General features: G+C 39.2%; 1 protein-coding gene across 4 annotated transcripts in view; it reads left to right on the forward strand.

Annotated features, from left to right (window-relative positions):
* Positions 1-27766, forward strand: part of LRP1B (LDL receptor related protein 1B) — a 1445580-nt gene that overhangs the window by 647119 nt on the left and 770695 nt on the right. For all 4 annotated transcript variants that reach the window (XM_083153866.1, XM_083153869.1, XM_083153867.1 and 1 more), the window contains exons 8-14: positions 4831-5053; positions 8581-8752; positions 9025-9168; positions 10680-10916; positions 11666-11846; positions 22298-22517; positions 26585-26774. In XM_083153866.1, the coding sequence (XP_083009992.1) occupies positions 4831-5053; positions 8581-8752; positions 9025-9168; positions 10680-10916; positions 11666-11846; positions 22298-22517; positions 26585-26774 (1367 nt within the window). The remainder of the gene's footprint in view (positions 1-4830; positions 5054-8580; positions 8753-9024; positions 9169-10679; positions 10917-11665; positions 11847-22297; positions 22518-26584; positions 26775-27766) is intronic.

The raw sequence follows: 27766 nt of genomic DNA on the forward strand, positions 1-27766 counted from the left end.
AAACACGGGTGCTTAGTTTTCCTCATATAGATATGACATCATAATTCTACCTTCTGTCAGTCAAAGTGGGTGGTGGTTTTTGCGCGGGATTGAAATGGCAATGTAGCTCTAAATTCGTTCACTAACTTACAATTAAGTTATGCCAGTGGTTAGAGCTGAGTTGCACAGATCTTTCGAGAACGTAATACCCAAAAATGTAGTATTTGTAACCCTCTCCTCCTCTTCACCATTTAAAATCACCATTTAAAATCAACGGATTAATAGTCGACCTTCTTGATCTTCTAACATCAATAACAACCTCCTTGGTCTTTTTAACATTTAGGAGAAGGTTATTAACCTCACCCCATTCAATTAATTTCTGCACCTCTAACCTATAGCTGTCTTCCTTTCCCCCACTAATCAAACCCACCACAGTAGTATCGTCAGCAAATTTGACAATGAGGTTTGATTCTGAATTTGAGAAACAATCTGAGGTGTACAAATAGTACAAAAGATGACTCAGAACACACCCTTGAGGGACACCTATGTTTAGGACAAGTTCTGACAAAAATGGAACCCACCCTATCTGACTGAGGACGGTTCGTCAGAAACTCCAAAAGCCAGTCACATATGAGAGAATTGTAACCTACCTCCCAAAGCTTCACGATCAACACCACAGGCACGATGGTATTAAAAGCGGAGCTAAAGTCCACAAATAATAATCTAACATAGGAGTCCTTAGTTTCCAAATAACAGAGAATCCTAAGGACAGTAAGAGCAGCATCCTCGGTGGATCGATTTGACCTATACGCAAACTGATAACGGTCAAATTCCACCAGGATTAGGTGATACAAGACCACTCTCTAAAAACACTTCATAACTAATGAAGTGAGGGCAATCGGGCGGAAGTCGTTCAAACAAGATACTCCCGCCGATTTAGGGACAGGAATAATTGTAGTGACTTTAGAACATTGTGGAACAACACAATATACTAGTGATAAATTAAAGATCTTTGTAAAAATTCCTGCTAATTGGTCAGCACAGGCACGTAAGACCCTGCCTGGGATACTGTCTGGGCCAGGGGCGTTCCTAACATTAGTTTGCCTTAGGCACAACCTGACTTCCGAATCTGTTAATTCCAATGGAAAATCTGACCACTTAAGGTTTTTAACTGCAGGGATCAGATTTTACTCCTTAAACCTAGCATAAAATTGGCTGCGGTTTGTAATATGTTTAATCCCCTCCCACATTGCTCTAGCATCCCCAGATTCTTTAAAGTGGCCCTCTAGTTTTGCCAAATAGGCCTTTTTTAGCTGCCCGGATGCCCCTCCTCAAATTAGATCGGGCAAATAAAATATGCTGCTGTGTCTTTAGATTTAAATGCCCTATCTCTTGATCTTAACAGGGAATGAACCTCACTGTTCATCCATGGCTTCTCATTAGGAAATAAACATATTCTCTTTTCCCTAGTAACACCCTCTATACAAAATTTGAGGTACATCAACACCATGGAAGCCAGTGAGATATTGCCCAGTGGCTGCATCTACCTGGGAAGGGATGGGGTAAGCCATTGCCCTCGCCACTAGGTCCCCACTACCGACCCGGTCCTGGCATATATGCAATGTACCTTAGCTGACAGGTGCTGGAATCCTGGTGCATCCACAGTAATGGCGATGGTGCTGTACAAACCTCAGCTACTATGGACTCCATCAGCTGTAGCCCATAGAAGTCAGCTAGGGGTAATGATAAGGCATGAAGTTGTTTCCTTCAGGAAGTCATCTCTCTGCTTATAGCAACCCAGACTAGCAGCCCTCAAGAAAGGAAACACCTTTCAATGAGATAGACTGTGCTGCTGCTGACTAGCAGATGGGACATGCATTTGAAGTTATTGCCATTCACAGTGAAACCAGTGCAAACTCTTAGACTGCATTTGGCTCACATACATGAGCTGAGGTGTCAGATTTTACTGGGGGAGCTGCTGTCCTGCAGCCTATAGGTAAAATCCACTACTGATACTGGCCAGTGAGTTGCAGGGTATCCTATGACATGTACAGTGTATTAATGGTGTATTTATTGACATCACACAATTATGAGGTTACTGGCCAAGGCTCTCTGGTTTACTGGTAACATATAAAAAGCATGGTGCATTACTAAGCTGAATAATATACATGGAATGACTGTTTATATCTTCAATATATATGTGTAAGGTCCATGTCTCCAAAACACTGCCATCTGCTGGCAGAGAGTGAAACTACATCTCTTTCTCACACATGCACAAACACAGAAGGTAACAGACTCGCTTTCAAAGCATTTGCTTTGAGCCGGCTCACTAGTTTCTTTATATGTATACAGCATGTTTTTCCTCTGCCAGGTTAGATGAGACTTGATTCTCTAGTTTAATAGACAGAAATTGATTGACAGTGTGGCAAATTTGTCCTGCAGAAATTTACTCTGAACTGGTGAATGCATAACAGACTGCAGTTTCAGCCTTTTGATCTGTATCCGATCATATCAGAATTAAGATCAATGACATGAATTATTTGATACATTTTGAATGTCTTTCTAACCTCAGATAAATTGTCTTTTGATTAAATAAATACCTGTTATAGTTACCAACTTTTCCTTTTGATATTCCCAAATTGGAGGCATAACCAAAAAGCATGACCAGGGGTCTAGGATTATGACAAAAAAATATGTCTCAAAGCCTCCTCATGTTCTTCTAGGGTAAATAATGCACTGGCCATATTTTCTGATTACAGGAATGCCTGGAGAAATCCCAGACAGATAGTAACCCTACTGTAGTGTATATGTTACAGCAGTGATTTTCAACCTTTTTACCTTGCGGCACACTAAATAAGATTTTAAAATTGCCGAAGCACACCATGAGATCCCCACAGGGGAAAACACATTGTCCCCCATTGAAAAAAAAAAAAAAAAAAACCTATTGGCCCCCATATAAAACACAATCACACTGGTCCGTACAGGTAACAAAAATAAAATATATTGGCCCTTTACATGAAAAGAAGAGACCAGTAAATAACAGTTGAACTGGTGGTGGCTGTAAACTGGTTTGGGCATCTCTAGATCTGGGGGCACACTTGAGAACAGGTCAAGGCACACTAGTGTGCCACGGTACAGTGTTTGAAAAACATCAGTGTTGCTAGATGCCCACAACATGATACTCTTGACACAAATAAGTCGCTCTGCCAGAAGAAGTGAGTCAGACTTAAAAAAAATTGCATCTACTGTAAATCACATACAAAATATAGTAGCTTACAGTGTACCAGCGATTCTAGGTTACTTCTATGGCAATGGCCTAATTCATAATGGATGGTTAGTCAGGGAATTAGCAGATCAAGCGATTATCTAGCAACATTCATACTAAAAATCCATAAATGTAGTTTAACTGACAGCTGGCATTTGAGGGTGGAAACCTGTCATTTGTGCCCTTTTTAGGATGGTCTGTGATGTCAGCGCTGACCAATTCCAGCCTATCTCAGCCACAAAATTAGTGTTAGCCTCAGACCTACTCACAATTGCACATTCCCCAAAAACTCTTTGATGGTTTGGTAATTGCATAGGGATATGGCATGTGGATATCAATTTGCGATCCATTCGCAATATGGCAATAGGAGTTTTTCCTTTCTGCCTGGGCGGCAGTTTTTTCCTCATAGTCCACTCCAAACTCTCACGTTATCAATCTATGCTGAATGAGCCCCAAAGTCAAAGATTGATGTTTTCCACATATAAAGGGGGGGAAAAACAATGCTACCGAGGTAGCAGATCGGGTGCTGGCAGGGGGTGGTTCGAAAAGCAGCTACTTTAAGGGAGGGAGTGGATCCCTGTAAGGTGAAGAAAAGAACAATAAAGTAGCGCTAATACCCGTGAGGAATTTAAATATAATTAGCATTTAAAGGTGCCCATAAAAAAACAGCCATAATCCATAATACACTATACTTCTGCAGCTCTTGCAGCCATATCCTCAGACCACCACAACCACCACCACGTCCAAGAACATCCTGAGGATGCATTGGTCAGTAATGTAAGTCCCTGCGTAGCAATCTCTGTCCCACCATATGATTTTAAAATGTCATGAATTCAGGGGTTTGCAAACAGGGTACAAAAGAGCTCTTTCATGGCTCTGGCTGTTCTCAGAGAAGACCTTTCAGTGGAATTGCAGACAATGTCTCATTTTAGATGCACACTAATACTCAGTGGCTCCTCCAGAGGGTGGCCTGTAGAGAAGTTCAAGAGTCAAATAGGGTCGCCACACCAGCTGGCAATGTTTGCAGCATTTGAGGTGGCAGTTGCATTCTGGACTGTGCTGCTGCCCCATCTCTGGAGCCACCACTGATGATAATGATACAGCATTACATTTTTGGATAGGGGAAGTTTAGCCTCAGAGATGCGTAGAATTCTGCACTCTTATTAATATAATAATTATTTAATGTATGTAACAGGTACAATTAGGTCTCTGCCAAGTGTGAGATATGTATGCTTCCCGCTAGGCCACATCTCTGCCTGGGAGGCCATGCCACCCTGTATAAGTAAATTTATATAAACTATAAATATTATTTATTTATTTTGCATTATTATTGTTTATTTGTTTCTTTTCCTGCAGCATTATGGTTTAAAGACAAACTGTAACTGTATCATTTTTTCTGTGTCACTGATGTTTAATATTACCCAACCACCTTTATACAGCCATGTGTTTAACAAAAATTCCACTTTAAGCGCAATATATATGAACATTTGAGATGGCTTATATTTCTCTATAAATGTTACTTACAGTATGTAGATATGTTGTTTTATATTTTAATATAACAAGTACTTACAAATATATTTCAACAGGAAGCTCTTCTTTACGGATTACGGGAATGTTGCTAAGGTTGAGCGAAGTGATTTGGATGGAGGTAACAGAACAAGGATAGTTCTGTCTAAGATTGAGCAGCCAACAGCTCTCACACTGGACCTTGTCAATCGGCTGGTTTATTGGGCAGATGCCTACTTGGACTGCATTGAGATGGCTGATTATGAGGGAAGAAACAGGCATTTAATATTACACAGGAAGGAGGTGAGCAGATCCTACATATGGCCAACGAAAATGACAATTGCAAAATAGAAAGATGGAAACAGATTTCTACATGCAAAGAACCTCAAATATGTGATGTAATCCCCACATTACAAATCCCAGGCCAGACTTGGGGTTTTGGTTTGACAGGGGTATAAGTGTGAGCACAAGAGTGTTTGTGCATTTACAGTACCTTGCCAATCATTATTTAGTGCTTAGACTTAAGATAACACTAAACAACTTAAGTAATAATAACTAAATGTATTGTATTTACTTTGCTACAGTATGTCATTACCTTGATGCAGGAATAAGAGTCTGGTAATGTGCTAATTTCACATTTTAAAATGAATATAATTAAATATGCATCAGTGTTTCAGAGAAAAGTAACATTATTAAAAAAGATGTTAAGCTGGTCAAATATACTTGAAAATCTGCAGACTTAATATGTTGGCCCTTCCTGTACAGAAAATCAGCTCATAATTCTAATAAGTTCATACAAGTGTACTTAAAAACATGGGTCTTAGGGGTTTCACTTATATAAAGAGAATATAATCATTTTGAAATCTCTGTGTGATTATCTTAACCTGAGGGATGGCCATGAAATTAAAAACCTATTACTATCTCTTCCAAAAGCTAAATCAAGGAGCCTGCCAGTCGTGTGCTTCACACAAATGAGAAGTAATTAGCATCTTTTTCATGTGGGCATAAGCATTACATTATTTCCTTTTTAGATATTTATGAGGATACTGTTGTATAAATACCAACAAGGACTTGTGGCATTAAAGGAGCTACTAATATCCTCTTGAAAAACTAGATAGATAAATATATGTCTGTTTGACTCTGGTACCCAAGAAACATGTTAATTAGTAAACATCCAGATTTTTAGTTTTAATCTGACTAATTGGCCATAGCCAATTATGAATATTATCTTTACTATTTTGTTAAGAAATGTGTTAAATTCTAAATGTCCAAAACATGGGTAGGCATTGGATAATTTTTGTTTAGGACAAATAAATACATTGCAAACAATTACTGAAAGTTTTAGGGGATCAGCCACTGGATACAATAATGAACAAATAAAATCCATGCTTTGAATTACTTACTGAGAAGTTCATTTTTTTAAAGATTTTAGCAATGAGTGTGTAGTGTATATAAACCTGTGTAGATATTGTTTGAAATGTAATTTTGAAATAATTGATAACTTTCACCACAAAAAGAATTGCCAAAAATGTTAGAGGTCAATTACAGTTAACAGAGCCATCTTGATCAGCAAGTAATAGATATAATTGTATTTGAAAAATTGCTATAACTACTAATTCTACATGAGGTCAGTGGTACATAGTTTATCTGTAAACATTCCAAAAAACCCTATTAATTTTATGGGGGGTAATCATATTCCGACTGTCGGAATATTTCCGACAGTTGGAATACCGGCCAATTCGACAGTCAATAATCCGACTGTCAGAACCATTCCAACAGTTGGAACGGCCATGGATTGTCAAAAATAGCCAAAAATTGGACAATCACAATACCTAAGGTGTAGAAAGAATGGGATATAGACAAAATGGCGCAGATTAAAAGTACTTGAAGTTTTTCTGTTCAAACTCCTCTTTTTTGTGAGATGAGGTTGCTCTCAGATGGATATTGGTTACCAGGCCGTGATGAATCGTGAAAAACAAGATAATAAACAATAATTAAATATATGTGTGTGTGTCTTTTCTTATAAACACTCTAATGAGTGGTGCTGTAAATGTTTTGACAAGTTGAGTCTCACAAGGCATACCAGAACTCACGTTGATTTTAGATGGTATCCCTCTTATAAAGGTTTCTTTGGCACAGTTCTGGGAAACTCAGCTTCTCAACACGAGTACACGTTTTCTTATTTGTGAAATATTTTCATACGTACTCAAAAGAAGAAATAGAGATATTGTCTCAGATTGCAGAGTGACTATATTATCCTTTTTAGGCAAGTGGGGAGGCTGAGCAAAAAAAGAATTTAGACAGTGTACCTCACTTACGTGTTTATAAAGTAGAGGACACATATAAAGGTTTCTTTTAAATTTAGAAGAAAGCATACCCCTACTCACGGTGTAATTTGAGGTTTTCAAACCTATAAAGGTTTCTTTTCATATGTGATCCTCACAAAACAAGGTAAAAAAATTCCTTTATAAGATGGATACCATCTAAAACCAACGTGAGTGGATATCTATACCAGGTTGAACTAGATGGACGCAAGTCTTTTTTCAGCCTTACCTACTATGTAACTATGTAACTATGAGTTCTGGTACGCCTTGTGAGACTCAACTTGTCAAAACATTTACAGCACCACTCATTAGAGTGTTTATAAGAAAAGACACACACACCAATATTTAATTATTGTTTATTATCTTGTTTTTCACGATTCATCACAGCCTGGTAACCAATATCAATCAATATCTGAGAGCAACCTCATCTCACAAAAAAGAGGAGTCTGAACAGAAAAAATTCAAGTACTTTTAATCTGCGCCATTTTGTCTATATCCCATTCTTTCTCCAATTCTGTATTTCGAAGTAAAGGTGTACCTTCAGTGATTGTGATTTAAGGCAGCATTGCGCCACGTATCTACTGTCATTTGTTCTTGTACAATACCTTAGGTACCTATTAAGTAACCTGTGCTCAAACATGGATATGACTAAAGCCTGGACTGTTAGTGTGGAAAGCCTGCTGTATATTATATACATTAAAAATATATAACATAGGAATGCTGTAGCTCTGACAGTGTGACCATAGGGTTCTTGGTCACCTCCTTGATTAGGGCCCTTCTTCCCGATTGCTTAGTTTAGATGGCCAGCCAGTTCAAGAAAGAGTCCGGGTGGATCCATTTATGGATGATGAAGTCCACTGTGCTCATTGGGACCTTCAAAGCAGCAGATGTTTTTCAATACCTTTTCACAGATTTGTGCCTCAAGACAATCCTTTCTTGAAGGTCTACAGACCAATCCTTTGATTTGATGTTTGGTTTGTGCTCTGACATGTATGTCAAGTGTAGGACCTTATATAGACAGATGTGTCCCTTTCCAAATAAAGTCCAATTAACTGAATGTACCCCAGTTGGCGTCCAGTTAAGCTGTAGTTACATCTCAAGGATGATGAGTGGAAACAGGATGCGTCTGAGCTTAATTTTGAGTTTAAGGGCAAAGGCTGTGAATATTTATAAACAAGCAATTTTCTTGTTTTATTTTTAAAACAAATTTGTAAAATTCTCTAAAATATTTTTCACGTGGTCATTAGAGAGTATTGTGTGTAGAATTTTAAGGGAAATAAATTGTATTTATTCCATTTTGGCATAACAAAATGTGGAAAAAGTGAAGTACTGTGAATACTTTCCGGATGTACTATATATTTTATAGTTGACCCATTAATATAGTATAAGTTGAAGATAATAGTAAAATGTATTACAATTGTGTATAGTAGACATCTCAATAAACGCATGTGATGTATTTTTGGAGCCATATAATCTTTTTCCTTTATATATTTGGTTTCTTTTTAGGTTAGTCAAGTGTATAGTTTATCTGTATTTGAAAGTTATTTGTATGCAGCCAACTTGGAGAACTCAAACATTGTAAAGATCAACAGATTCAATAACACAGATGTCCAACCGTTATTAATCCTGGAAAATGCCCGTGGTCTAAAGATTTATCACAAACGTACTCAGCCTACAGGTAGGTGTAATAATCCTTACTCAAAGAAATTAAAAAAGTTTACAATACAAGAATGTTTCGCAAGACAGCTTTATAGCAACAAAATAGTCAGTGAATCCTATTAAAGAGCTTAAATATAGTGATTTAAATGACTATGTTTAATTCATGATGAACAATTAAGGCAGTCATTGGTAAAATAAGATGAATTTTGTTGTCAGTGACTTTCACGTGCTAAAGTAAATGTTTATTTTAAAAAGCAATTTGTGTATGATGTTTGCCATGATTTGTTGCAGTCAAGAGCCATGCATGTGAAATAAACCCAGATGGCAGGCCTGGGGGGTGTTCCCACATCTGTCTGCTTGGATCCAGCTACAAAATAAGGACCTGTCGCTGCAAGACTGGATTCAGCTTGGCAAGTGATGGAAGGTCCTGCAAAAGTATGTTAAACAAGTGAATCTTTTCTAAATTAATGTATTACATTAAGAGAAAAACAGGCATTTAGATTCTTTGTAAAAATATTCAAAGGTAATAATTTTAACCCCTTCATTGGCACTCCCAAGAATTTTCCGGGCTATGCTCCAGTGCCCAGACTGGCAAACTTGTTAAATTCTCAGGATTGCTACTGTCTGCGCTGCTTAGTGCTGGGCAGCGACGCTGAGCTGAGAACTGAGATGAGCTCAGCTTCAGCCGCTGCCTGGCCCTGCCTCCTTCCCCCCGCTGTGTGCGATGTAACCTTGCCAAGGTTGCTGGGGACAGCGGCTGATGTAGTGGTCAGCGGCACTACTCGGCCCCAGGAGACACAGTGTTGGTTTTTTTTATAGGGAGCACTCCCAAAAATAAACTCGCCCAGTGGGGTGCACTCCCTAAAAAAACCACCACTGAAGGGGTTAAACCTGCTAAAGTGGTGATAAAGAGGTGATAAAGTGAAAGTAGATAATGCACCAGCCAATCAACTCCTAACTGTCATTTTTCAAACACAGCTGATTGGCTGGTGCATTATAACCTTCCACTTTATCACTGTTTTATTGCCACTTTATCAGACTTAATACATCTGCCCCATTGTGCCTTCTAATCAATTCATGGAAATAGCACTGATAATGCCATCTGAATGTATACATACATGTATATATCTTTGATTTCTTCATATTTGTATGTTTCAGCTACAAAAATGGTTATAAGATGCAATCAGGGAGATTGCTAGACTCTTCATGGAGTCAGGGAGATTGCTGCTATTTCAGCAAGTCTCCCTGACAATTTGCAAATATGCACACTTATACAAAGTAATTGTTTATACCAGCAGATTTATGTTAAGTGAATCAGAGGTCTATTTACTAAGCCTTGGGCGTAGATAGAGTACCAACCAACCAGCTCCCAACTGTTACTTTTCAAAAACAGCTTGTGGTATGGCAGTTAGGAGCTGATTGGCTGGTACATTACATCCATCCACTTTATCCCAGTCCAAGGCTTGGTAAATAGATTTTTAGGTTTTTCATATACTGTAATATAAAAAAAAACCTCTGTAAATGATCTGATGCAGAACTAACTGCTTTGTAAACATAAAACTGCACCATATCATTTTTCTGGCACAGAACATTTCTGTTTGTTTTCTACATTACATCCAGACACTTAATGAATGCTGTATTTAATCAAAAATTACATCAAAATCAAAATCTAATGAGTTGTTAAATTAAACGCCTGCAACTCAGTATTATCAATTTTACACTCAACACAAACTTATCATATATGAGCCGTCATGTTTTCTTTTCGAAAGGACATTTTAAAGGCATATGCATTTTTATATATTATATATGTTACAATCTAAATGTTTGTATGGGGGGTTAATTAAGTTAATGACCTCTAAGGCAGGTAATAGAAACTGAAGTATATGAAATTATGAATACTTTGGTTGGATAAATTTTACTAGCTTGTTGCATTTTTCTTTTTGCAGAACCGAAGAACGAATTGTTTCTTTTCTATGGAAAAGGACGTCCAGGAATAATTAGGGGAATGGATCTGAATACAAAAGTTTCAGATGAATATATGCGTCCTATTGAAAACTTAGTCAACCCACGAGCTCTGGATTATCATGCTGAATCTAGTTACATTTACTTTGCAGACACCACCAGCTTCCTCATAGGTCGGCAAAAGGTTGATGGAACAGGGAGAGAAACTATTTTGAAAGATGGTAGGTAGTGAAGTCAAGACTTGCCAAACAGTATTTTTTTACTTTAGAGCAGTGATTCCCAAACTGTGTGCTGTGACACCCTGGGGTGCCTCGGGACACTTGCAGGGGTGCTTTGGATTGGCGGTCCAGGATCAATTCCAATTATTTATGGTCAGTGTAACAGGCAAAACCAATGCTAATGGATGCCAATTATTATATACAATTATTATATATGTGGACAAACTAAAAAAAATCTTGTCCCTCAACACATAATAAACATAAGGATAACATATAATCACAACGTAACTAATTTAATATTTTTTAATGCATTTTTCATTAAGAAACATTGGGCCTAGGGGTGCTGTGAAGAAAATTCAGATACTTTATGGTACCGCAATTCAAAAAAGTTTGGGAACTTTTCGTGAAAAAAATCAAACTATCTTTGTGAGGTTTATTTTCGGATATCTTTTTTTTTTTTTGCACAGTTCAATTAAACCTCGCTTTTGGTGCCACTTTTGGAGATACCTGGATCACCCCCTGGTGGATCATATAGCCATGGTAAATTACCACAGGTGATTCAATTCCCCCCCGAAGTGTAACTGTTAGTAGAACTGCATCACACTTATGAGTGTAAAAGTGTGTACAGTTCCTAGCTCATTTCACACATAATTGTCCTGGAAATATTTCCACAATCTACAGAAGATAGTAAAAACTATATTTACAGAAAATTTCCTTTATTATGTTTAACCAGATGTTCTTCTTTTAAACAGATCTTGACAACGTGGAAGGCATTGCTGTTGATTGGATTGGAAATAATTTATACTGGACTAATGACGGACACAGAAAAACTATTAACGTGGCCCGCTTGGAAAAAGCATCACAGAGCCGGAAAACGTTGTTAGAGGGACAGATGTCACATCCACGAGGAATAGTTGTGGATCCTGTTAACGGGTACAAGCATATAAACACTCTAATTCCTGTTTTCATTCCATGAGTGCATAGTTCGTTTGCATATGATTGATATTACATGAGTGACCGACTGACTGATTGATTGATTGATTAGAACACAGTGCATTGAGAAAGTTTTTCAGAAATCCATTTTTCAGTTTTGTATACCTCTACACTTTGGTTTTATAATTTATGTCAAATGCAAAATTTGTAGCAATTATATTTCCTGTCATTTACATTCTTAAACTAATTTTAAGACTCGATCTTGGACAGCGGATGTTCCTGGTATTTTAAATTGAAAGTGACAGGTCTCCAAGGAATAAATGTGTCAAATTTTCATGTGAATTAAGGGTCGACAGGTTGATTTCCATTCAAAATGGAGAACGCAATTGACTTGTGAAAAGATTCTTTTAAAAATGAAAGTTGATTGGTTCAACCATCTATTTCTCGGTTTGGCTCATACTTATTATGCAAACACGTATTTTACATAAACTTGCTTTTCAAGGGACTTTAATTGTGAAAGTTGGTTGATTTATTTTCGGATGTGAACTTTGTGCTAATTGCACCATTTTAATTGTACAGCTTAAAATGAGTATAGAAATTAAAATGAATGTACTGTGTTGGTTTGTCAGATTTTATCATTTTTAAAAACAGACTACAATGAAGCAGTTTTATAATCATATTCAGAAATTGTAAAAAAAAAATGGTTACTGTTAACTTCTACTGTACTGTACCTTGATTTTCATTGCGAGTTAGTTAAAAAGTATTATGTTTCAGAGTATCTATTCCCCATCCTTTTAATAGTTTTCAAATGTGTATACCATTAGAGATGTCATACTGTATATTAAAATGTACATATTTAATGTAGTGCAAATACTTAGATAATTTTTTATAGACAATTATATGACTTTAAATATAGTATTAAGCTTATCGATACAAATAATTATGCATGTGTGTCTTGCTGCCTGAATCACTTTATTACTTTCATGCAACCACAAGAAAAAAAATAACACCACCCGTGCGGCAGCATGGACAGTGTAATGGTTAGCAGTACTGCCTCACAGCACTGAGGTCATGGGTTTGATTCCCACCATGGGAATTTATTTATTAACAGTTATTTAGATAGCGCAAACATATTCCGCATTTCTTTACGGAGAATATTTCAAGTCACATCAGTTCTTTCCCCAGTGGAGCTTACAATCTATATTCCCTATCACATGTACACACACACACACGCACACACATACATTCATTCTAGGGTTCATTTTTGGGAGCCACTAACCTACCTACCAGTATATTTTTGGATTGTGGGAGGAAACCGGAGTACCCAGAGTAAACCCACGCAAGCACAGGGGGAATATACACAATTTGCACAGATAGGGCCATGGTGGGAATCGAACCCATGACCTCAGTACTATGAGGCAGTAATGCTAACCATTACACCATCCATACTGTCCCAACTGTTTGTATATTCTCCCCGTGCTTGCGTTAGATTCTTCCAGATATTCTGGTTTCCTACCACAATCCAAAAATTTACTGGTAGGTTAGTTGGCTCCTGACAAAAATGAACCCTAAAATGTAGGGAATATAGATTGTAAGCTCCACTGGGGCAGGGACTGATGTGAACGTTCAAATATTCTATGCAAAGCGCTGCGGAATATGTGTGCGCTATATAATTAACTGGTAATAAATAATAATAAATATAATTTTAAAAAGGATTTGGATTAGATCGACATTGACAAACGGTATAAAGCATAAGTATTCAATGGAGGTTTGCACTGCGCTGCACCTGGGAATGAGTGGGGAAGGGGGTAAGGGAGGGGTCGACAGGTTTAGGAAGGGAAAAATGGGTAGAGGGGTGTGGGGGGTCAGGTTAAGGGGGAAAGGGGGGGTTTGAGCAGTGCTGCTAATTTGAGGGTGGTCCTCACCCTTAAAGGTAATAGTTAAACAATGTGAATAGCGCACTTTGAAAGTAAGGGTGTGTGTGTGTGTGTGTGTGTGTGTGTGGTGTAATTTGACAATTAATAAGGATATATGCTAATTCAAATTAATAGGTGTTTATTTCACATAAATGTTATAATGTCAATGTCAGTTCTGATCCAGTTACTTCACTGGATCTCTGTCTCAAACAGGAGGGGAAATGACAATTGAAAGTGTAGACACAACAGAGACTTTTATGAAGACTTTTGACTATCACTCAATGCCACTCCCAATTGCAGCAAGGTCTGCTTCAATTACCAGGAGGGGACCATAGGTTCCACATGAGGAACCTATGGGAAAAAGGAATCCCTAAAAGATCACCTCTGTCAGGTCCCCCAGAGTAAAACTGCACGGACCCTCCTGTTTGAGACAGAGATCAAGTGAAGTTATTTGGATCAGAACTGACATTGACATTATAACATTAATGTGAAATAAGCACCCATTCATTTTTATTAGCATATCTCCTCATTATTTGTCACACACGACACCAACCCCTACTTTCAAAGTGTGTTATTCACATTGTTTTACTATTGACAAAAGGTCGGCATGCAAAAAGTTGACATGAGTTTCTCAAGGTTATTTGGTGTCAATGTCAACACCTGCGCACGTGGGCCCCCAATTAATGTAGCGCATGCCCTCTCACAATCAGAGTTCACATGGATGGAAAAACATTAAAAATGTCCAACAAAATGAAAAAAAAAATCACGAAAAAAAATCATGGCAACCGTACCATGTGTCGACCTTTTGCCAGTCGACAAAGTGCATGTTGACCACTTAGTGTCGACCTGTCGTCTGTCTACCTAGATATGGGGGTGAGTGCTCGCGCTAAATACTCCTTGTGTCGAGGGGGCTGCTGGGCTGGAGTGGTCCAAACTCCTAGAGTATAATACGAAGGCAGGTGGGTAGCCTAGCGCTCACCTCTTGTGTAACACAATGATGTATGTAATGGGTATATAATGAACTGAGGAAGCGTGTTGTTCCTTTAAGAGGTTTATTGAATATACAAAAGATAATAAAATTGTGCAGTGTATCCCCTGTCTGGCCACCCAGAGGCTGCTGCACGATGGTAATACTTTGCAGACTGGATGGCAGGAGGGCTGGGACACTGCAGTGAGGAGGGTAATGGGGGGTGGTTTGGGAGGTGAGCGCTAGGCTACCCACCTGCCTTCGTCTGTCTACCTAGATATTTTCTGTGAGCCATCCGGATACCATTTTATATTGTTGCAGCTAAGGGGTTCTTGGAATGCCTTATTTCTGCATTTTACTTTTATATATATTGCCAGTTGTTGATTTCCTTGGTCTTGAACTCAATTATATGGAAATCCCTGATCATACACACATACTCAGTGTGGGAAATATAAAAGAGATCTGCAACACTAACAACAGTACTTTATGGCTTTCGTCAGAATACATTAGTGATGGGAAACTGAAGTATTAAATCACTTTGAGGAGTTTGCATCACATAAAAAATACATTAGACAGTTTGCTATTCTTACTGACTGACTTCTACCAACTGCTGTATGTTTCTTCCCCCTGTGAGCTCAAACTAAACTGCCGAAGATACTTAAAAATCTAGGTAACCAATCCGATATTAGCTTTTATTCATCTTACTTTCAATAAACTCATGACTGGTACTGTAATTAAAACTGGGTATTAAACAAGCCTATGTATTTTGAATTCACGGACTATAAAATATGGTGAACTTTCAGTTAAATCCTCACTTCAGTGTCCCTCAATATACAGATGTAGCAGGCTACATCTTTGCCCGATGCCCTCCAGATCCCTTTTCACTGGCGAGCGCCGGCAATAGGGACTGGGGCGCGCATGCGTTTCACGCGCACGTGCGTCCCAGTCTCACGGCGTCTGGGCAGCGTCTCCCTGCCCGTCTCTGCTTCAGGGAGACGCCACCCAGTTAGGGGGGGGGGGGACCGGCGGCGCCAGCAGGGGAGGCGGTGGGGACCGGCAGCAGGCTCTGTTGCCAAGGGGCATGCGAGCGTCTCCTGCTCGAGCGCCCCTGGTGGTAGCCGGACGCTGGCGGGGGCTGGCAAAGGAATTAAGACATTAAGTCGGAGCTGAAGCTTGGAGATTAGTAACCCGGGGCAAGGCAGTAATTTGGCTCAACTCCATCTCCTTCTGCATGCATGTACGGGTATCACATCCATCACCCGGGGCATGCGACCACCTTCCTTAGTTGTGGATAGCCCTGGATAAGAATTTTTTGCCTCATGCCAGTACTGTCATTGCTTCATTATAATTTGGTAGATCATATTTTTATTCTGATGATCATTGGTTCAACCAAAAATATAACGGTCTCAACTCTATGCTGGCGAGAGGTGACATTTGACTACAATGACCATATAGAATATTAAAAATTATTTTTTTTTCCCCATCCAACTTAACTCTGATTGGGGTAAAGAAAAACCCTTGTAAAAGCCTTTTAAGGAACCTAAAATACTGTCATGCTACTCTGACTTTCCACTGCTGCACTATTAAAAATAAAATAAAAATGTCCTTTTTTCATTATAGGCAGCTAAAGCTCCCCCAATATCTCTAGGGCAGTGTCCTGCAAGGATCTAACAGATGTAAAAGAATAGACTCAATTATATACTCTTTGGCCCCAACCTGGTGTATAAATTATTCAATGCACAGTGAGTATTTCTGCCATGCAATTCCATACCTCCCAACATGACCCATTCGAGGAGTTGACACAATGTAATCCTAAATTAAGAGGGTAGTACAGAAACAGAGCATTGTGTTCCTCCTTGAATGGGTCATGGTGGGAGGTATGCAATTCTACCCAGAGGTTCTTGTTTGGTTAAAGAAGCTCCTCACCCCTGACAGGAAAACTTGTTAGAGAAGGGTGAAAGAAAAAATGATGGTAAGAATATAGTACGCTAATCACTCATTATTTGTCTCACAATATATAATACTGTTAAATACAGAATATTACATTATAAGTTGTCTTTATTTATAGCTAAAGTTTGAGTTTGCAATTTTATCTGAATGTTTGCATAAAACAATATTCTCATTAAGTTAGTTTCCTACCCTAAAAGTCTGACACCTTCTGTTGCCACACCTAACGCAAAAGAACTAAAACCGAGGTTGAACTAGATGGACGCAAGTCTTTATTAATTTGTAACTACTATGTAACGATGTAACTATGAACTAGACACAGCTCTAAAATCACAGGCCAGGCGTTTAACGACATAATGCACATGCATATGGATTGTAGCGCTCATGCGCAAGGCCATCCTGCAATTTTTATTGATCACGGTTGCTGGAAAGGAAGTCGGCATTTGTGGGTGTAAACGGCCATTTTCTGGAAGTGCCCAGGCATTTGAGGGGGAAATCACAGAGGAGGAACTATCACTGGTGCAGCAGTTGCAGTTCACTGGGTCCCTTAAGGACTAAGAGGCCCACTGCTGCCCCTATCACCCTATTCCTGTCCCTCACTGTTTTTCCCTGTCACACTGGGCCTTATTCTAGTTTACTCTTTCTGACAAAATCCTTCTTAGATGGACAAAACCATGTGCAATGCAGGGGGGCAGATGTAAAATGTGCAGAAAGAATTAGATTTGGGTGCATTATTTTGTTTCTGTGCAGGGTAAATACTGACTGCTTTATTTTTACACTGCAATATAGATCTCACTTTGAAGTAAAACCCGCCCCAAATCTAATTATCTCTGCACAAGTAACATCTGCCCCACCTGCAGTGCACATGGTTTTGTCCATCTAAGAAGGAATTTGTCAGAAAGAGTGAACCAAAATAACCCCCACTATGCCTCTCCCTTTCACCCCTCTGCCTCTCCTTGTCACCCAATGCCATGTTACATATAAAGCAAGATTGTTTTCAAATTATATTTTTGCACATGGGCCCAACACCCACAAGTTCCACCACCGGGAAGTCATGTGATGTTAGCTCTAGCTCTGATCCCAGGTCCTGGGCTACGCACAGACTGAACACATTGGTAAAATCATCCAATGGTGATTGTCTGTATTTTCACAAGCCTTGCTAAGAAATTTGCACTGGGTGGGATTTCACTCAGACTAGGCAGCAGCTATGTAATTCTGCCACAGTGATTAGTTTGCTTCATAGAACCAAGCAACAAAAATGTTGGGCAATATGTAATAGCCTGTGATGCACAAGCTGTTGGGGAATTTCTATAACTCTGCCCAAATTTTTAAAGCGGCAAACATTTTCTAGGCAAAACTGACCAGCATTTTCTTGTACATGATTTCTGCCTTAAAAACCTTGACAGAATCGCAGAACATCCCACACCTTTGGCTACTGACAGACTATTACATTTATCTCTAAATTTTGAAAGCTTTCATTATCTGGTGAAATCTATATTCCTATTCACTGATAGGGCCTACACACGTAGCCATAAGGTCTATTTTCTAAGTGATCTGATTTAATTTGACTAGAGGCCCATAGCGATAGAGATGTGCGGCCTGGTGTGTCGCTATCACCGGGAGATGTATAACCAGCCCGCTGGATAAATCTAGTCAGATCACTTAGCAAAAGACTGCACATTGCCCGTCTTTGGTGTAGTAGATAGACGTGATCAGTGATAATAGTGATCAGCGTTAATTGCTTAAATTAAATCTCTCATTCTTAATTTACTTGTTTAACTTAAATCTCCCTTGCTTAATTGCTATGCTTAATCGCTGGTGCACATCACTGGCACTTTCTAAACATTCTAAATTCAGGGAATCTCAGGGGGAATCTCTCATGCTGAATCTCCCATGACAAAACTCTGGCACAAATATGTACGTGTGTAGGCCCCATAAGGCTTGGAGACAGATTACGTGGTCTGAGATAAAGTACCAACCAACTAGCTCCTAACTGACATTTTCAAACCCATACTATAACATGACAGTTAGGAATGGTTGACTGGTATTTTATCGCAGGCTGTTACATGTTGGCCGTCATGAAAATAATAAGATTTCAGGATGTTACGTTAAAGGAATCTGAAGAACAGTATTGTCAAGAACACTGTTTTGGTGAGGTGTAACCTGCGATGTGAGATGTGAGCTTGTTTTCATTTTGTAAATATGCCCGTCATCAGTCCCCAGTACAAAAAATCCCAAGAAAAAGACATTCTCTGACAGGCCAAGGAAATGACCGCGCAATGAAAAGCTGCCCATTTTAATGGGCTGTAATGTCCTGTAACTTGTTAAGTGTCATAGAGCTCCTGGCAAAATTGTTGCAAAGCATTTATAATGAATGGGCAAGAAAAGGAAACCTAATTGTCCTTTAACAAGTCATAAACATGTTTAGCACTTCTATTGATCTATTGTGTTGCTTAACGTGAAGGGAAGAATATTGACCCAGACCTAAAAGGTTGTCTGTATGACTATTAGACAAGTGATGTGTAGATCAGAGTGATTGCTGGCACTCTTTAACGTAATGTAGTCCTGTTCAGATTTATTGCATTGCTTACAGGCAAGGGCATTTAAATTGCTTTCTATCTTTTCACCTGTTTGCAAAAGTGCATCACCCTTGCTCTGTAGCATAATCAACAAATCCGAATAAAAGGCAATATGTGGCTAATTGTCCCTGGGAAGACATTACCCATACATTATTTACATTAAACAACAATACTGCTTATCGATCATATAACGGTCTAAGGCATTTGGTCTGCAGTTTACAGTTAAATCAGTCATTTCCCCTTAGTGCATATAAGCTAGCGAATTGATCGCCTTTGATTATATGGATGGATGGTGAACAAGTTGTGATGACTGACAACTGGGAGTCAGGTCGGAATGTTAGTGACATATTGCTCTTAAAGGTGTCAACAACATTGTTGAGTATTTTATCCTGATGGGAAAATGCTTATTTACCATCCATAAATCTTTCTGTTGGTAGATTGCCTGCTGAGTGTAAAAAGCCGGTGGTTCATTGAAGCCAACTTTATTCCTAAATCACTTGTCATATAAAATAATGTCAACAGCCACTGTTTATGTCAGAGCTTGCTGGATATATGCATTCACAAATGGGCAAACCATGTCTTATCTTTCCACAAGCTGGAAAAAACAGCCAATTTGTGTATGAGGAACAGTTTCCGCGTGTTTGAAGCATAAATAAACCTAAAACAATTCAATGTGAAGAGACATCGTGGATGCTACAATTTGTGATACCAACACCTCTGCCAGCTATTTTTTTTTTATAGAAATGCTGAAAATAGAGAAAAGAGAGAGGGTAGAACATGCCAGCACCAAAATATATTATACAGAAGATTTTGAGACACATTAAATGTGATTAGAGCAAGCGCCGTAACAGGGCTGCCCTGTTCCCTCTGCTGGCCACTCCCCCTGAACAATTAAATCAAGCGGCATCTGGGAGACTGCTTGGGATGCAGTGTAAATCTCTTTCTCTTTGTGTATATATATAGTGTGTGTGTATACTTTATACATATATCTATATATATATATCTATATATATATATAGATATATATATTAAAGTAGAAGCTGCTAAATCAAATTAATAATGCCACTCCTACTAGTAGATCAGTAGCACTCTCTGGTATATTATGTTTGCATGTAGATCTTAAATGCAATTTGGCAGGAGGTTGACTGACAGGAAGTAGGCATTCGGGGTGGTAACCTGGCATATTTACGGAAGGTTTCAAAAAATGCAGATGTTCCCAGGTGTTTTAACAGAGGGTCTGTGACATCAGCACCAGCCTCAAGAAGATTGTCTCTGTCCCAGATGACTAGTAGGATCAGACTTGCATTTGTCTAGACTGCAAAAATTATTAGATGGTTCGTGAATTGTTGTGTATGGATTTGCGAGTGTATAGCGGTTTGCGATCAGATTTGCTAACTACTCACAGTCCTCTGCAACTTTGCAGATAAATGATCAGGTCAGAGTTGGCCGCAAGGGCATAACTACCATAGGTGCAAGGGGTGCAGCTGCTATGGGGCCCAGAGCTGAAGGGGACCCACCTTTGCTGTCTAAGTAATATGTTTTACATAATTTATCACCATCAGTCGCTAAATAGGGGGCCCTTACAAACTTTTGCTATGGGGCCTATGAATATCTAGTTAAGCCTTTGATTGGCCGCTATATTCAAAGCTAAAGAACACGCATCAAATTACTACTTCATTCAAGTGTGCCATCAACAAAATTGGATTTGGTTCATGCTATGTATTTTAGCATTATAATTTGTGCCAAATTGTATGTTTAGAAACTTTATGAGCAGACTTCCTAGCAGACTAATACAACAATGAGCCATTCTATAGTACTATTTAAACTACAAAGAAAAGGTATGCTAGCATTTCATAAAGACATACTGAACTGGCATCATTTGTCTCCACTACAAACTGTAATAGTCCCAAAACAAATCAGATGCTAAATGACCATTTGTAACAATTTTTCAAAAACATAGATGTATAATGTTATTTACATATATTATCATGGTAATATAGTACATAATAAATATGCACATCCCATTAATTGTACATATCTACTAAACTGCTTAAAGAAAACATGAATATTCAAATAAACCTAATCATGTATGGACAGATATAAACATTATTCTGATTGATGAAATTGTTATTGTTATTACCTCATTGCGTTCAATAAATAAGACCGTATATGTGATAAATTATTTTTACAAACATATATATATATATATATATATATATATATATATATATATATATATACAATATATTTATTGAGTTTATTTAGTGGACAGCGGAGTTCCTGTTGACATTAAAAACATCAGCATTGATTACATACAGAGAACCTTATTTAGAATTGGACGTATAGATGGAGCCATCCTCATCTAGCCCTTTAATAGGATTAAGTGAGTAATGGGATTACTCTGCTAATCCCTTACTGTATTGTATTGCAGCTGAGAACAATAGGCCTTGGATAGCCATGGCTCACCATGGCTATCCAGAGATGGCTAGATGAGGATGGCTCCGTCTGTAAATGCACACCTTGTTACTGTAATGCTCACAACTTGCTGTATTTTTAAGTGTACAATGTACATCAATTTGTAAATAGAACCTGATATGGTTAACAATGTATGCTAAGAATGTGTCAATGTAAAATGCCTCACACAATGTCAATGTAAGGGAATACTGGAAATCTATTTGGAGGGGTGACTTGCAGATACTTGAACACTGGTACAATTTCAAGAAGTTGGGATTGTGTGGTTTGGAAAATTTGACAGCATGGGGGCTTGGTTGGGGATTGAGGGTGAGGGATTTATATAATATTTTTTTATGTTTTTATAATGTAATGCAGTTGCACTAGTTTAATAAAAAAAATGACAGATATCCAAGGTAATTGGAATCGGTGAGCCTGTCCTGTTCCTAGCTAGTACTAATCTGTAAAGTTACTAGAGGAACTAGTGGGATCCCGGAGGTTGTCACCACACTCCATACGATTGTTAATTAGTTATTAGTATCCAGTATGAAAACAGTATGATGAATTGTTCTCTCTCTTTCATTCTAACAGCTGGATGTATTGGACAGACTGGGTAGAAGATGTGGTTGATGACAGTGTGGGTCGTATAGAGAAGTCTTGGATGAATGGTTTTAACAGACAGGTTTTTGTGACCACCAAGATGCTGTGGCCGAATGGTTTATCATTGGACTATGAGAACAACTTGCTGTACTGGTGTGATGCATACTATGACCACATTGAGCAGATCCTCCTTAACGGGACCAATAGAAAGGTAACTTAATAGAATTGTTATTTATGGTACAATGTATTGTGATTTAAAAAAAAAAATATACAGTATGTTTTACTACTGCAAATCTGTTCAACTGTATTGCTGCTTTGCTTATTGTTACCTTAAATAAAACACTTATGAAATATGTGTAACCATCAAAGACACTGAATACTCGTATTATAAAGAAAGTGACAAGTGCCATTAATGTGGATGCTTTCATTGCATTATTTGCCTGCCAATTGAACTGAGCATTCTGCTTCTGTAGCATAAAGCTGTTGTGAATCCAATTGCAGTCAATACTTAAAAAAAAGCCTTGTATCCAATTTACAAGTATTTTCATTTAGAGTATATGTTGTTAAGTTTTACAATGTAATCGGGACACACACACACACACACACACACACACACACACACATACCTCAGGAGAGATGTCCATGAACATGGCCCAATATACAGAAGAAAATAATGGGTATTACAGTTCTCAGGAACACTCAAATTGGGTGTATCAGAAGGATCACTGCCATACAGCAAGCACTGAATAGTTAGACCAGGGGTTCCCAATCTTTTTTGAATCACGACACCCTAGAGTATCAGAATTTTTTCACGGCACCCCTAGGCCCCCAAAAAATGAATTAGATTGGGTTTATATTCGATTCTTAGGGTCAGTTATGTGGTAAAGGCAGGGGGCAAAGTGAGGTGGAAAGGGGTGGAACTAAGTTCCACCACCTCTAATGGTGAGGTGGGACATTTTAACCTCCACATTGGCCCTGCACAGTAACTCTCACAGAAAAACTATCTAGTTTGCAGGGGGATGCCAAAAACTCTACCACTGTCTCTGCCTAATGGGGGGAAGGGAGGGGTGTTAATTAGGTGGCATAGAGAAATGAGTTCCCCCACCTCTGCATGACCACTTTATGCCCTGGGTCAAGGGCAGGATTTGCTTCTGTTTGTACACATTTTATGATTGGCAGCCACCAGCACTGGTTTTGGCCATAAATAATTAACCTTAAACAATTTGAATTGGTCCTGGACCACCAACCTGGGGCACCCCTGCAAGTGTCCCACGGCACCCCAGGGAGCCACGGCACACAGTTTGGGAACCACTGAGTTAGACAATTCAGTTATTAGTCCGTTTTTTGTAGATGAGATGAGTATCCCAATGTGTGTCAATGTGTGAGCCCAGTTTGGATTATCTTTCAATAGCTCCATCTGTTTGTTTGTGATTTTCATAAAAATATAAATACTGCACCCGTGGAAGTAGAGAGCCTTGCTGGGCCCAGGTCCTTTTCAGTGGGTGTAGCCTAATCAGGTGAGGAGTGGCCATACACCCTTAAAAGGAAATACAGAAAACATTGTATTTTGAGCACCTCCCTGGCCATACTGCAGCCCAGCACACAGCAGCATGTGCTGAGTTAAGAAGAGATGCTGAAGTTGCTGCTGGCAGGTAACTGGGGTCCCTCTGAGCCCCTCAATCAGACCTGTGCCCCGGTAATTATTACCCCCCCCCCTCTTTCAGTACCACTGACTGCACCCCTGCAGATGCCTCTTTGTCATAAACAAGCTTTATGCATGCCATACATAACTACTCATTCATACCATCCTAACCATTCCTATTGTTAACAAGCTCTCCATAGATTAGAGGTAGGCAGCCTTTGGCACTCCAGCTGCAGTGGAACTACATATACCAGCTTGCCCTACCCTTTAGTAGATAATGATATGTGTATAACCAGGTCTAAATCTGCAACCAAATTGTCAATACTTGTTTTATGAAATGTATGGCATATAGTATTCTAAGCTGAGCAGGCAGCTCTCTCTGATGGATAAACACGAGTAGGTGCACATGGCTCCTGCTTCATGGGCACCATGGAGTGGCATTTACCTCCTGGGAGGTTGATACACTGCCTGCAGTCAGAATAGTTGGCAGTCTATGTTCTGCCTCTGATGTGTTCTTGCAGCATTTATTACTTTCTGCTGGGGTGTGAAGCTCAGCGGCTGCTTCTCTGGATACAGGAATTTTTACAAACAGTAAATGTACCATTCACTTTATAATAATATAAATTTTATTCACAATCAATAAAAATTCCTATTTTAAATCAACTAGCCAACATATTAGTATTACATTTCATACATACATACATACATACATACATACATACATACGTACATACACACATACATTAGTTACATACATACATACATACATACATACATACATACATACATACATACATACATACAGTACATACATACAGTGCATACACACATACATTAGTAGCATACAGTACATACATACATACATTAGTAGCATACAGTACATACATACATGCATTAGTAGCATACAGTACATACATACATGCATTAGTAGCATACATACATACTGTACATTAGTAGCATACAGTACATACATACATGCATTAGTAGCATACAGTACATACATACATGCATTAGTAGCATACATACATACTGTACATTAGTAGCATACAGTACATACATACATACATACATGCATTAGTTATATACATACATACATACAGTACATACATACAGTGCATACACACATACATTAATAGCATACAGTACATACATACATACATTAGTAGCATACAGTACATACATACATACATAAATACATGCATTAGTAGCATACATACATACTGTACATTAGTAGCACTGTGATTTAAAGAAATGGTTTGAAACAATTAAAGCTACAGTATAACCGACCATGGCAAACATATTATAATACAGCCTCTTTTGCTACAGTATATGGCTGAGTTGCCTTCTCCATCACTATTGGGGTTATTCTGGTTCGTTCATTTGGATGCGAATTCCCATCCTTGTGAGTGAACCAGATCCCACTTTCGAATGGTGGTACGCCGGCCCACCATTCGCAAGGTGAGTACATTTGCAATGGCTGCAAATGGATGTTTTACATAAACATCCATTCAAATGCTATTGGGACCGTCCCACATCTTTCAATGATCGTAGACCATCGAAAGAAGTGGAAGGTGTACGCATATGTAAGGTTGCTCTGAGCAACCTTACATATGAGTGTACTCTCAGGGGGGTAATGTCAGCTGCCCATCTCCCCGCATGACCATCACAGCCTCATTAGCATGAGAACGCTGGGTGTTCTCATGGGGATGCCCATGAAACGCTGGGCGTCCCCATATGCTAATGGACCAGCCTGCCATCCCAGGCCATCCCCCCCGCCGTCAACCAGCAATGATGGGTTCACCCATCGAACAGATTGTTCACCGTTGGTGCATGTATCCAGCACATGCAGAGAAATGTGCATGCGCACAGCGCAAACATCGGACCCATGCAAATGCACACGCCGCTGTGAATGGACCAGAATGAGGTCCTATGTCCCTTCCTTCTGAATAGTGGTCTTCACTGCATCAAAGACGGTATGCGGTCCCTGGGGAGACAATGTCTAGGTCGACAGTCACTAGGTCGACCACTAATGGTTGATGGTAGCTATGTCGACACCTTAAATGGACAACATACCATAGGTTGGCATTGACAAAAGGTAGACACAAGCTTAAGGTTGACATGGGCATGGTCAACACCCACAAGGTCGACATGTGTTTTTCACATTTTTTTGGTGTATACCGACTTGGTTCATACTTGACTATCCATGTGGGCATTGATTGAGATTATAGTAGTGTGCCGAATGCAGCAAAGCACCATACCCGAAGTATGGCAAGTGCAGTGGTCCATGTCGATATAGACAACAACAATTAACTATGCCCATGTCAACCTTAAGCTTGTGTCAAACTTCTGTTGACCCAGGGTACGTCAACCATTTCAAGGTGTCTACCCAGTCACTGTCGATAAATATTGGTTGACCTAGTCATTGTCTATATGTTATACCGTAATCATTAAAGACATAGGGACCTGTGACATGTAGAGTGGCCTAGTATATACTATTTGCATATTAAGTTGTGCTAGTGAAGGAATAGTCATGGTCATGCAACAGTTCCAGATGCCGTATGTTTGGAAAAAAACACAAAGGTATCTTCAACCATTGTAAATGTTATTATCTATCACTTAATGTTTTATTTTTTCAGGTAGTTGGGAGTGGGAAAGAGTTCAATCATCCTTTTGGCCTGTCTCATCATGGTCAATTTGTCTTGTGGACTGATTATATGAATGGATACATATTTCAGCTCAATCTGAGAACCAATAACATTTCCCTTCTACGGCAAGAGAGACCTCCACTATTTGGTCTTCAAATTTATGATCCCAGGAAGCAACAAGGTAAAATATACCATGAAGTGACAGGAGCCATACAGTAAATATGTGATAATACTGTATGTTGTTTTACTCAATTGAACCACAGTTTATTTTTTTTACCTTGTTACTGAGGCTATATTTTCATGAACACAAAAACAGACATAATTTGTCTGAAATAAGTACAGACAAGTCCAATTACAAGGTAATTTTCAATCTGTATTATCTGCCGTTTAAAATTGTCTTCCTGTAAATTCTCCTCAAATACAGATTCAATTTAATTCCCTTTCACATAGTTCCTGAAGATAAGAAAGCAGACCTTTAAAGAAAGATTAGACCTCAGCGACATAATGCAAAACTAAATATATATCAATACATTACTCACAATTTTGTTTAATAAGAATACACAAAAAACAGGAAGATGTACTGTTGCTTGGTACTTAATTAAATATTTTGGTTATTACGGTAACTCACTGTGTGTGTCTGCCCGATGCAAAATCCAGGAATAGGAGGTTCTAGGGGCAAGCGGCACCATAACTTTGCATGATTGTATTAAAGCCCAACTGCAGGATGTCAGGAGAGCTCCCAACAATCTAGGAGTCTCCCAAATAATCCACGAGAGTAGGCACTGGGAGGTTCTCTAAGCTAAAAATGCGGTAAAAACCCCGTTATCAGGGTTTTTACTGCATTTTGGGATGCTGTGAGCATCCCCTGCCGGGTTAACGCAGCAGGGGGGCATCACTAGAAAAATCTGGCCATGCCCCATAGAAGCCTATGGGCTTCTACCACAACCCTTCGCCGCCCCGCACCGACCCACTGCTGCCCCGCATCGCCCCCCCTCTCACCCATGTCCAGGCAGCACAGAGTTGTGCTGCCCGGACCTGTGACCTCCTCCTCCATGCACTGATCCTCTTCTGGGTGCAGAGAGGAGGAGAGCTCGGCGCAGCAGCAGCGCCGGGTAAGGGAGGAAGGGGAGAGCCGCTGGGTCCCCATGGGACCCGCTGACTCAATGCAAAGGA

This window comes from Crinia signifera, chromosome 7 (genome assembly GCF_055691185.1).
Source record: "Crinia signifera chromosome 7, ASM5569118v1, whole genome shotgun sequence".
NCBI classification, from domain to species: domain Eukaryota; kingdom Metazoa; phylum Chordata; class Amphibia; order Anura; family Myobatrachidae; genus Crinia; species Crinia signifera.